This window comes from Ictidomys tridecemlineatus, chromosome 15 (assembly GCF_052094955.1).
Source record: "Ictidomys tridecemlineatus isolate mIctTri1 chromosome 15, mIctTri1.hap1, whole genome shotgun sequence".
NCBI lineage: Eukaryota > Metazoa > Chordata > Mammalia > Rodentia > Sciuridae > Ictidomys > Ictidomys tridecemlineatus.
The window spans coordinates 52,009,596-52,022,275 of NC_135491.1; the positions used below are offsets into that span (position 1 = coordinate 52,009,596).

At 43.7% G+C, this 12,680-nt stretch overlaps 1 protein-coding gene across 3 annotated transcripts in view; it reads right to left on the bottom strand.

Annotated features, from left to right (window-relative positions):
• The window catches only part of Adamts18 (ADAM metallopeptidase with thrombospondin type 1 motif 18), a 133,334-nt gene that overhangs the window by 29,509 nt on the left and 91,145 nt on the right, over positions 1–12,680 (bottom strand). For all 3 annotated transcript variants that reach the window (XM_021721749.3, XM_040279536.2, XM_021721748.3), the window contains 2 exons: positions 12,119–12,242; positions 10,840–11,084 (listed from right to left, as the gene is read on the bottom strand). In XM_021721749.3, the coding sequence (XP_021577424.1) occupies positions 10,840–11,084; positions 12,119–12,242 (369 nt within the window). The remainder of the gene's footprint in view (positions 1–10,839; positions 11,085–12,118; positions 12,243–12,680) is intronic.

Here is a 12,680-nt window from a genome sequence, read left to right on the forward strand (position 1 = left end):
TTGGTCCTTCCTTGATCAATCTCAAGATTGCGCCACCTTACATGTTGCAAGGAGGAGCCGTTTTGCGGTGCCTGATTGTGGTTTTCCAAATTCACGTGCCGTGAGGTTAAAAGGCATCCAGGTTTCTTTGCCTTCTTTTTGCTTTTTCGAAGCTTGAAGAATGTCACCAGGTATCATGGCTGCTATTAGGTGTGAGTGAGTCGGCTTTGACAAGAGAGGGCAACACAGAGACCCTGGCCGGGGACTTGGAAACGCGTCTGTGAGGCTGCTTCAAAGGTGTGGGCTGACACACTGGAGCTCCCCCAGGGTTCTAGGTCAGCTCATTAGCATTCCTCAAAGTGTAGCGAAGAGAAATAAATAGCATCCTCCAGCCCAGCGCAGGGGTATCTGCCACAAATTCACCAGAGGCCCCTGCTTCAAACAGCAAACGGCCACCTCCAGACAGATGATGTGCCGTGGCCAGAGGACCTGGGAATCGTCCTCTCGCATCTGAGTTTTATGTCATCTGTTCCCAATTAATTCTCCCCACCTCCTGGACTCTTTTGAGTTTCTCGTCCTCACTCAGGCCGCGCTGCTTGGCTAACCTCCTCTCCCTGCACTGATTTAATCTGGAGGTACATCGTCACTCATCCCCTTTACCCCGGGGAGGATTCAGCCGGCAGGGTCACGAGGAAGGGGCTGGACCAGAAGGTAATTAATACTTTGTCGACTGCGCTCGCACACCATCATCTCATTGATCAATGTGCCTGTCCACCTGGTCCCCCGCCACCCCATCATCATCTTTTGCCAAAGAGTGGAGGAAGTTGTTTATTACAGTAATTTTCTTTAAATGTCTTTTCCTGCCTGGAAACTAGCCTGGGGTTAACCTATTTCTCACTTACTGTCCTTGTGACAGTCCCAGCGTGTTTCAGCTGCAGGATTCTCCCTCCGTGCACCATCAAAAACGAAGGGGCTTTCGAAGAGTTAATGACTCCCTTCTGCTGCTTAACACGGAGGAATTAAAAAAAATGGGGGGGGGAGCAAATAAAGGAGAACCTTTTAAAGACATTTTTTAAAAGCATCACTGTAAAAACACGGAGGATCAGATTTCAGCCGCAGACGAGCAACGTGTGTTGTCATGTCGTCCTCAGACGGGGGGGATGAAGTCACTTAATAATGAAACACTCACAGCGGAGTTCCTCATGTCCCCTCCAACTGCTCGACACTTTGATAGAGAAGATGACTCACTCGCTGTTGTGTGTGCACGTGTAGGAGACAGAGAGACCGACATGGATGGAGGGCGGAGGAGAGGTGGTAAGAAAGCTGGTCTTCAGACACTTCGGAACCATGTGTCATCTCTAAAGGGACACCTCAGCTGATCTCAAAATATAAGACGATTTGCATGAGAATCCTTACTGCCAAGGCCTAAAATTGGGTATAGTGAACAATCTTTTCCACAGTGCTTAAACAAAGCACAAAGGGAGTCACCTTAAATTCCCTCCATGTAAACCTCAAAATGGAAAAACGCTAAGTTTTCAGCCCCACACACAAAGCCCAGCATGTATGTCTACTTTAGAAAAAAATTGTATTTGCAACCAAGTCGCGTATATTTCAACTCTGATTCTAAGTATGCACACTTCCACCACTTAAAAATGGAACTCTAAAGCTTTGTTTCCCCAGTACACACTAGGCTAGGCTTTTGCAGAAAGTGCAGAATTAACACACATTTATTCTTGTTCCCAAGCCCAATAAAATAAACATAATACAGGAACTACTGACCCATAATATCCTAAACACTATCAAAATATAAGCTCACTTTTTAATCTTTCAGACGACTAACACTTAGATATTTTTTAAGTCCAATTAGATTTTTTTTAAATCTTTATGCCAGACTTCTGTTGTAGACAATAAGTCGAAATAGATGGAAATTGTCTAGTTTGTAAAAACCGTATCCACAGAGATCTCAGAGAGCATATAGTTTGCCAAATTCATGTTTATTTCTTCTTGTGCTGGAGCATGTGTGTGTATGTGACTGGTTTTTTCCCTGAGCAATGAAGAAATGTGTCATTCATACGTACGCGTGTGTACATTTCAAAATAGAAATGTGATTGATGGGCTTAAATAATGCCTAAAAAAATCTAGGCCTAAAACAATCAGACAAATCCTTGATTACCCTGAGGAATGTCCCCTGGCCCCCGAGAAAATCAGTGAGGTCGGCACTGTTTAAACTGACATCCACCTGCTGCCAGGGTTGAGTCCATCGGCGCAAGAGCCCAGGGAGAAGGACTGTCTCCAATAGAGACCGCATTATAAAGTCAGACTGGCTCGTGACTTAGGGATAAAAGTGAAAGTCTGTTTCCCATTTCATTTAAACATTGAGCTTAGACATCCTATAAAGCTTTGACATATAAAAATAACCAGAAGCAGAAGATAACTTTTATTTGGTGTCAGGCCGTGCCCTTATGGCTCGGGGTTACCTGACAGCAGTCAATTACTCCCAGGATTGCATTACTCTGCTCTGCACTGAAAACACCCAGGAGTATGTGTAATGATCTGGTGAAGCCACCATCCCGGGACGGCAAAACCGCCTCTCGGATTGAGGTGAGCCTTCTGTGAAACAGCAGGTCGGCAGCCTCCTATGGGGGAATCATTCACACGGACCCGGGCAAGGCGAATATTTTCAGGAAACACACCAATTCCTCAAATGCATTGAAGGGGATCCAATTTCATTACTTTACACATGCTCTTCACTGTACTTAACTTTAAATCGTATGGTTCTGAGGCCAGTCCTAAGAGATGATCAAACACAGTGGTTTTTAAAACGTGTACTGTAGACATCCAGGGATCTTCAGGGGACACAAGTTCCGGTCCCTTGGCTCCCGCCTTTCACAGCAGAAGTTCTCCTCTCATTTATTTATTTATTTAGCCTCAATGTAAGATTTTTCAATTTGAAAGAAAGTTTCACTTTTTTTGTTTTTTTTTTTTTGGCACCAGCAATTGAACCCAGGGGAACTTAACCACTCCCTGAGCCACATCCCCAGCCCTTTTATATATTTTAATCAGAGACAAGTTCTCCCTAAATTGCTTAGGGCCTCGCTAAGTTGCTGAGGCTGGTCTTGAACTTGCAATCCTCCTGCCTCAGTCTCCTGAGCTGCTGGGATTACAGGCGTGTGTCACTGTACCCAGCGAGGTTTTACTTTTTACGTGAATAAATTGGATTCCTGGGTGTCATTTACTGTGTGTGCATGGGTGTTCTGTGATGTTCTAGATACTATGTTGGCTGTGAAAGCTACAAAGAAGCTATCGTCTGATAACACAGGGTCACTGGTACCTCACCGCTACAGGACACAGTGGAAGGCTTCAAGTCATCCCGGAAGAACTCACTTCCCAAATGAGAGACGGAGGACCCAGGTAATCTATGTGATTCATCCAAAGCCACACAGTGGCTGTGAGTCACATTGCCAACTACGGTCCCTGTCTAACCCACTATGCTTCCAGAAAGAATAGGGCCCATGTACCAAGGTTGGCTCTGAACATTCCTTAGACTTGAGACCATAAAGTTCGACTGCCAGGATTTGTATCTTAACCATTGGTACTTCTTATCTGGCCACAGGTCTGTCCAATGGGTACCCCACTTCTGGTTCATTTCTTTTTATCAGACATCGAGAGGAACAAGAGAAGAAAATTTCTTTGATATTAATTACTAAATCAATAAGTCTTGAGGTAGTTGAAAATAGGAATTAGCTAAGATCCTGGGAGGATGTGCTGCCGCCCATATAAGTGAAAGAGGAGCCTGACTCTCACAGTGGAACCCTTGTGTGCCTTGGCAAACACTCTGGTGCTGAATTTTACACTATAATGAGAACTTAGTGAATATGCAGTAATTTTAAGTGGCCAAAGAGAAAGTGCTTTTGTTTGTAGACTTATACTTTGTGTGGATGGAACAGCATTTTCCATTTTGGTAAGTTCCCACACTCTGATTTCAGCGTCCCACAGGATTGTAAAACATATTCGACATTTTTTATATTGGAGTGAGCGTTTTTTTGGCTCCCAAAGTATTCATTTTGGTTCAATTGATAGTTGCTGTATGGAGAGGCATATGAACTTTATTTAACTTCTTTTAAAGAATCAAGTCATGGGTCACTTGGATATCAAGATATGGTCTAGTTTTGGAAAAACGCAATTCATTACTTATTGTAATTTTAAGTTTCTGAAGTAACTATGCTCTATCAACTTTGGAGAGATATAAGCATGTGATTAAAACTGACCAGAAATTTGATGTTCTCCTGAGAATAATAAAGTATAATTTAAATATTAAAGCTATTAACCCAAATTCTTTTAAAAGATAAAATAGACATAATACGAGGTTACTGGAGTTGATTTTTTTTTAACCTTCAAATGTACTTGTAGCTTTTGAATGAAACCATAAATCCTTTAAAAATACAAATAAGGCATATCTAATTAATCATGCAAGTTTCTACCCACATAGTTTTCTGACAGTTCACATTTCAAGGACACTCATTTAAGCTTTCATTGAATCTGAAGGAGCACATAAAAGACTCTGGAAAACAATAGCCAAGCAGATGTGACCTTCCTCCACCACAGTGAAACTAAAATTCTATATTATTACAGATATTATTCTAGCTCACTCTTATTGTATTTACGTACAGTAAAATATATATATATGTTTCAGCCGGGTGCACTGGCGCATACCTGTAATCCCAGTGGCTCAGGAGGCTAAGGCAGGAGGATGGCAGGTTCAAGGCCAGCCTCAGCAACTTAGTGAGTTCCTAAACAACTTAATAAGACTCTGTCTCTAAATAAAAAATAACAAGGGCTGGGGATGAGATCTTGCACCCAGGGAACAACTCAAAGGTTTAGCTTTTGTCAGGGCTAAATGTGCAGCTGAACAAGGCCGGAGCTGCGCTTAAAGAAGGCATAAAGAGGTTCAGTCCCAAGCTGGGATATCCCTAGCGACAACACACAGGCAACAAGGGGACATTTCGGGTTTTAAAGATGAAAGTAAGGAGCTCAGTCACCCTGCTTGGCACGCGCCATGATTTCTCATCTTATTCTCTGTTGTGTTTTTTTGTTTTTTTTTTTTTCCTGCAGAGAATATATGTTTAACAGCAAAGCTTAGATTACAAACAGAGCTGGGGGACACGGGAAGGGCTTTGTGTTTATGAACAAAACCAGAGAGAGAAACAACAACAACAAAAAAGGCTGCTTGTCACAAAGTGGCAGAAAACCTATTCCTCATCAGGAGTGATTGCACTTTGTCCTGATTGCTAGTGGCAGAGGCCGTGAGAGGCTTCTAGCCCCGCTTCCTGAGTCAGGATTTTTTTTTAAATTTCTGCCCGCCCCCCCCAGCCCCAGAACTCAGTCTGTGTACATTTGCTTAGTGATGGATCAAAGGCCTCTTGGCATCACCAGGGAAGCCTTGTGGCTCTGACACTGATGCCTTTCAAGCTAAATGCATTTCTCAGAAGGGAAAGAAATTTGCTGTTCAGATGCTTGATTAAAAAAAGAGAGGGGTGGGGGGAAGACCCCAGAAAATTTTTTTTTAAAAAAATATCAACAAATCTTTAACTGGGGAGTCAAATCTTATGCCTTTGGTTTAATTGAAGTGTAATTTTAAGGGCCAGAGTCCTTCTTGACTCCATATTACTCTGGCCTTAGTCCAATATGATTTGGAATTCCTGCTCCCTCCCTGTCAAATGAAGAGCTGGGAGGGACCCAAGAGCACCCCCCAGTGACAACCTCTGATCAGTGTGGAGAGATCTTCAGGGATCTTCTACCACACAGGCTAAAGCCCCAGGACCTAGTATCCAGAGCCTGGAGGACCATGGGAACTCATGGTCACGGTCCATAGCTGCGTTTGCAAACTCAGACATTTGCTGGGTCTAAACATTTTTCTTAAGAGATTTAGAAATCCGTTTTTTTTTTTTAAACAAAAAATCACCTGATATTAAAGCACTGGTGTAATCTCATAGGATCTGGGAGCTCGATTGAGTCTGTGATCACCAGCTCCAGCTGACTAACGATAGCCTGAGAGTTAGTTATAGATCTTTATTTGTTTTTAATATATATGTGATGTGCTCAGAGGCAAATAGTGATGATATTGCTAGACATTATATGCTCTGAGCTTGGCAGGCCCTGAGCTTATCTTACATTATCCTTAATTAAGCATAAGGGCCATTTAGATATAATGCCACATTTATAAAATAGTCCTTTTATAAAGGTGGATGTTGAGCAGCACAGAGATTAAGAAACTTGCTGGGCTTACATTAGCTGCTCAGGGTTAAGGGTGGGGTCAAGGTGCTCTTAATCTTTGGGTCTAAAGTTACCTATGGATGGGTGTGTGTGTGTGTGTGTGTGTGTGCGTGTGTGTGTGATTTGCCTTCTACTCAGTCTCCAAGGTAAAGGCTTAAGGCTGGTGCTGCTCCATTCCTACCAGGTGGAGAGCGACCCTTCACAGGGCAGCCCTGTGCTCCAAAAGCAACATCTCCAACCCTGTCAAGTAGCCTTGGCATTGTAGAGAAAGCGGGGCTTTTGAAATCTGAAGAACAGACTGTATGGTCTTGCAACTGGGTATCCCTGGTTGCCTCTGGAGATCAGCGGACCACTTGGAATGTCTATTGCAAAAATGACTTCGCACCGCTTTTGAGTACAGGACGTAGACACCGATTTTAAACATCTTAAAATCTGGAAGAAAACACGTGCAGTCGGAGCAGGAATAGAAAGACACCTAGGACGGTGGATCCACTCCTGTCTACGCACATGCAGGTGCAGGGGGGAAATGAACTATGAGAAGCCAAGGTGCTAAGAGATGGGCCTCTGCACACAAAGTCCCGCCATGCCCATGGGGGTCCCATTCCCGGCTGAGCCCGGCTGCCACACCAGATGTACGTTCCCCTTCACTGGTGGTGCCAACCAGGGTTCAGCAGTTTCCTTGCAAGAACTGTTCTTCTTGGCAGTGGCGATTATTTGGCTACTCCCAAGAGGCAGCTTATCAAAGGAAGCTGGAACCTAAGTGCTCGGCTCAGTTAATGAATGACACACGACTGTTACTTTAGGTGTTTCCAGGAACCCATGCATGCGTTCATTCCAAGGCTGCTTTGATGTACTGCAAACACATGGAGGACGTGTTATTGCTAGCTACTCTTGAATATCAAAGACACAGGTGGGATATAAAGTGGCCAGAACGGAACTTCTCCTCCCCAACCCTGTTTGCCGGCATCCTCCAGATCCGTGCAACTGGTCAGAGCTCCCACCAAAGTCTCAAGAAAGAAGCCCGAGACCGCCCCTTCAACCCTCTCCCTGAGCCCAGCGCCCACCCGTCCCTAGTAACCTTTCCAACGACGCTCTGCTCTCGATTCAAAATGGTCTACAAGCAGGTCCACTTCCTCAGTCATGGTCTCAATTTCAGCTTTGTGCATTTCTTTCCTGGAATTCTAGAAGAATCCATTTCTTTTATTCCAGACCTACTTGGTGCCCTCCAGCCACCTACCTACAGAGCAGCCAGAGTGCGTTTTTACAACCCTCGTTTTGGGGGGATCCTGATCTTCTTAGCATGAAACACAAACGGCTGACCACAGATTCAATGTTCTCTGTGGCTCCCCTCTCACCCCGCGACCCCGGGGCGCTCTCCTCACACTCCAGCTACATGGGACATTTTTTAAAGTTCTAAAACTTCAGCTCTCAACATGGGGTTATGTATAATAGCTGTACCCTCCACCAGAATGTCCTGTACTCTGTCTGGCTAATTCTACACGTTAAGGTTTCATCCTAGAGAGAGTTTCTCCACCAGCTGCCGAATCCAAAGATAATCTCCATTTCCTTTTCTCACCCTTATTGTCTTCCACAGGACTTACTGCCACCTATAACCCCGTGTCCATTTTTGCACTTACTTGTGTAACACTATACTGTACTTTCCCACACTCTAAGCTTCAATAGCAGGGAGATTTAGTTTTCCTGGTCTTTTTTTTTTTTTTTCTTTTTGGCACTGGGGAGTGGACCCTGGGGTACTTCACCATTGAACCACATCCCAGCCGATTTTTATTTCTTTTATTTTGGGAAAGGTTTTCACTAAGTTGTTTAGGGTCTTACTAAGTTGCTGAGGCTGGCTTTTAACTCGTGATCCTCCTGCCTCAGCCTCCCGAGCCACTGGGATTACAAGTGTGCACTACCACACCTGATGTTTTTTCCTATTTGATCCACAATTATATGCCTGGTTTAATATCAATGAGGGACACAACAGAAGCCCAAGGCATGTGACACAGAGTGACTCAATGACTAATTCATGGGTATTTGCGCTTTTCTGTCTTCTAACCTTCTAACAAATCTAATAATCCATTGGTGAAACTCCAAGATGTCATCTAAATACTCCCCAAAGAACTCACACACATGGCACCCAAACTTCCACATACAGGGTAAGAAACTTGTCTTCATCGCTTCACCCACTGAACTATCAAGAGCTTCAAAAGGTCACCTTCAATATCACAGTCACATGGTATTTGTTCAAAGAATTATCCATCCTTGGTGCATGGAAGATATACGGGCACCTCTGAATAGACACAGAGAATCTGCCTCTAATAATTTGCTTTACTAATTACTTATCTCAACAAAACACCCTGCAGCCATGAGTACACACAGGCTATAAGTCCCATGGAAGTGAGTACCATGACACTTTCCTCAGTACCAAAGACACAGAAATTACAAATATGTTAACCGAATAAATTACCATACCCGAGCCATAAAGGAGGAAACAGAAATTTTTTTTTAAAGAGAGAGTGAGAATGAGAGAGAGAGAGAATTTTTAATATTTATTTTTTAGTTCTCGGCGGACACAACATCTTTGTTGGTATGTGGTGCTGAGGATGGAACCCGGGCCGCACGCATGCCAGGCGAGCGCGCTACCACTTGAGCCACATCCCCAGCCCGAGGAAACAGAATTTTAAGCAAAAACCATTACACTAACTCCTGATAGCAATCCTCTTAATATTCAACTTTTAGATCAAGCTTTATGTCTGAGTTGGGCAAGATACACGGTCATGTTCTCACTGTGTTGTGAAATCTGGATGGCAGGCATTTCTAAACAGTACTCTGTCTATTTCTCACTGTATTTCCTACCTCTTAGATGCTTCTGTACCTCCCAGGGAGCATCCACAGCACTTTTGTGTTGAGAAAAATCTTACTATGCCAGGTGGCTGAGCCATTCCAGCATCTTTGATATAAATAATGTCCTGGGTAACAGAGTCAGAGTCAGAAAGACTTTAGTTCAAGCCTCATTCCTGCCACTTAGATGTTCAAAGAATTATCCATCTTAATTATCCATCCTGCCTAATCCAAAAACAATCTCCACTTCCTTTTCTTACCCTTATTGCCACCTATAACCACCTATAATATGATCTCTTTAAGGCTTAATGTTCTCATCTGTAAAATGGGGATTCATAAACTAGTGCATGACATTGATTAGCTTGATGCTCAAATACAAGAAGACACAGCTGCCTTTCTTCACACCCAATCCCATATTTTTTCTGGCAAATCAGTGAGGTAAGTGCTTTGGTTTGGGTAAGTGTCCCCCCAAGGCCCACGTTACAGGCTTGGCCCTGGTGCATGCTATTGGGAGGTGGTGGAAACCAAGAGGTGAGACCTAGTTGCAAGTCTCCCAGTCATTCATGGGCATGTCTCAAAGGGGATATTAGAACCAGAGTCCTCTTCTTTCCCTCTCTTCTACCTCCTGGTGACTATGAGGTGAGCAGTTCTACCATGCACTTACCATGAGGTGCTGCCTTACCACAGGCCCAAAAGTAAACAAGCCAAAGTAAACCTTTTCTCTTTACAAGTTGATTATCACCAGTATTTTGTTGCAATCACTGACGAAAACTCTTAGGTTTTCCACCCTCATTTTTCAAGTAAGGAACGGAAGCTCAGAATGACAAACATAAATACCTTGTTTCCTAAGCATTCACTATATGCAAATATCATTTCTATGCCTGCAGAAGCAAATCACGTGCCTGAGGGAGCAAACCATCAGTCGAGTTTTCCCAATGGGAACAAAGGAAACTCAGAGACATGATGACATGGACGACATAAAACATAAAACAGAATCATTTTGCGGTCATTTGCAGACATGTTGGCTGGGTTTATTACTGTCATTATTACCCATTAATAATGTATTCAAATTCTCTTGGTTCTTGGGAAATCACAACCTACAAAATTATGATAGTTTAGCATGACAAACTCTGTGGACACTCAAGCAAACATTTTCTCTATTATATGACTGCTCCTCCCAGGCTAGCTGACCTGTGTCTTGGATAACTACAATGAACCATCCAATTGACAGACAGAGATCAAGGGGAATAATTTAAAAAGTATTCCTGCTGTACTCCTTGGAGTTCAGGAAAGCCAAGCATGATGGTGAGAGGCTGGCATATAAAATGGGAAAATCAACACCTTCTCCTGGAAGTCCAATGACTTTTCTTCTCCAAAATGGAATTGCTAAATGACATTTCCTCTTTGTACTTTTTTTTTCCTCCACAATAGTAGAGATTGTGCGCTTTCCTACTAAGCCATGTCCCCTGCATTCCCATCCCTTTAAAAAAAAAAAAATTCTTGAGACAGGGTCTTGCTAAATTGCGGAGGCTGGCCTAGAACTCGCTTCATTCACCTCCTAGAGTCACTGGGATTCCAGGCATGCACCACCATACCAGCTCCTCCTTGTACTTTGAAAGTTAGCCCTATTAGGAAATAAATCTGAAGCAAAAGGATGGGAGTCCTTTGAGCTAGCTCAAATTAGAGTCTTCACTCTAAATGCAGCTAGAAGCACTGAGAACTGAATCAGCAGAAGGGGCTTACTTCAAAGACCAGCGTCTCATTTGTGGGTCCTGGTGCATACAGTCGTTCCGGCTGATTAAAGGAGCGCTGGTATTCAAATGTGGTCCCAGCAAAGGAGAAGTCCCCGGGCCAGTCAATGCTCCAGCCCCCTGTGAGGTAATACTTTTGACTGAGGCTTCGAACAGCGAGATAACTGGACGACACCTGCAGCTCCTGGATCTCAATGCTTCGGGCTCCCGCTGGAATGACGACCACTGGATAATATTCTAAACGGAAAGAAGAGAACATTTCTGTAGCCTACACTGTGCATTGGAGAAAGGCAACTAGAAGCACCTGCAGCGGAGGGGTGTCCATCTTTATACCGCAGAGTTTTTGAATCGTTAACTGATACTTTGTTCCCATTCCACAAAGTCAAGATGAAAATTTAACTCGTTTTCAAGTGGTAGAAACATGAGAAGAAAATACATTTGGCTTTTCCAGTGTTGTACCAAGCAGGTGTTTGCAGTTGAGAGACACGTCCATCTCGTTCCTAGTCCACTGATGTGGATTAACAGGGAACTAACTGTAGGCTGATAGGGTGTGGCTGGAGGAAGTAAATCACTGGCGGTGTGCCTTTGGGATTCACATTTTGTCCCTGGTGAGCAGAGCTCTCTCTGTCCTGAGCCGATTCCCCCACCCCTTACACTTCCACCATGATGTTTTGCCTCACCTTGGGCCCTGAATAATGGCGTTGGCTGACCATGGACCAAACTTCTGAAACCATGAGCCAAAACAAACTTTTCCTCCTCTGAGTTGTTCTTGTCAGGCATTTTGGTCACAGTGACAGAGAGTTGACTGACACACCAACAAAGGCCACAAAACTCAAGCACACTCCTTGTTCTTTCTCACCTCACCAGAAGAAACCTAGTCATGTATCCTCAACAGTGAGTCTCAGAAAACAGGGACCAAAGGTTTACTTTTACTCAAGATGTTTAGATAATTGCTTTGAACATTCATGTACCACTGTGAGCACAGGTCCTCTGACTTTCACAGTAAGTTTCTTTGTTTAGCAAATTCTCATGGGGGCTAGGATAAGCTGGTTGGCACATTTAAACTGCAGAGTGGGACGGCATTTCTGAGATACGCTATATTGGCAAAACTCCCCTCTAAAGACCGTCTACCCCCTCCCTCGTTCCTGCAGGAGTGACAGAAGCTCTCATCTCGGTGTGTCTCGGCACCGGTACTCTGTCAGCGTGACTTGAACTTGTTCAGCTGCACCCACGCTTCACCAGCCACAGAGAGAACGAGCAGCGTCTCTTACCATTTGCTTTGTGCTGGTTGAGGTACAGGCCTTTGTAAAACTTGCAGGTCGAATTATCACCTTTGCAAACGCCACACGCATCCAAAACTGCTTTAGAGCCAAGTTCATGATCACATCCCACTGGCTATGACCAAAAAAAAAAAAAAAAAAAGTGAGAAAATATGAAATCGGAAAAGTCAGTGGCTGAGAATAACTAGAAGGTGCATGTTTTCTATATTTATTGATTAAAAAGTACAGTGTCAAGTTTCTCAAATCTTTTCTCCACCATCATTGGACACGTAACTGTGCAGGTTGCATGCATTAGCCAAGACTCTATACCTGTGAAAGTGGAATAAAATTACTACTAACACCAGGTGAGATTTTCGGGCTGGCTCTGACTCGACGAAATGCTGGACAACTGGACAGCATACCTACATCCACACACTCCCCCTAAGAGGATCAAAGAGCTCAGAGTCAAACTGAAATGGGAGAGCCAGTGAGCACCCGGCAAGAAAGGAAAAGAAACAGCTCTCTTTTGAAATACATATTTTGAGGTTCTAACAATACAGTGAATATACTTAGA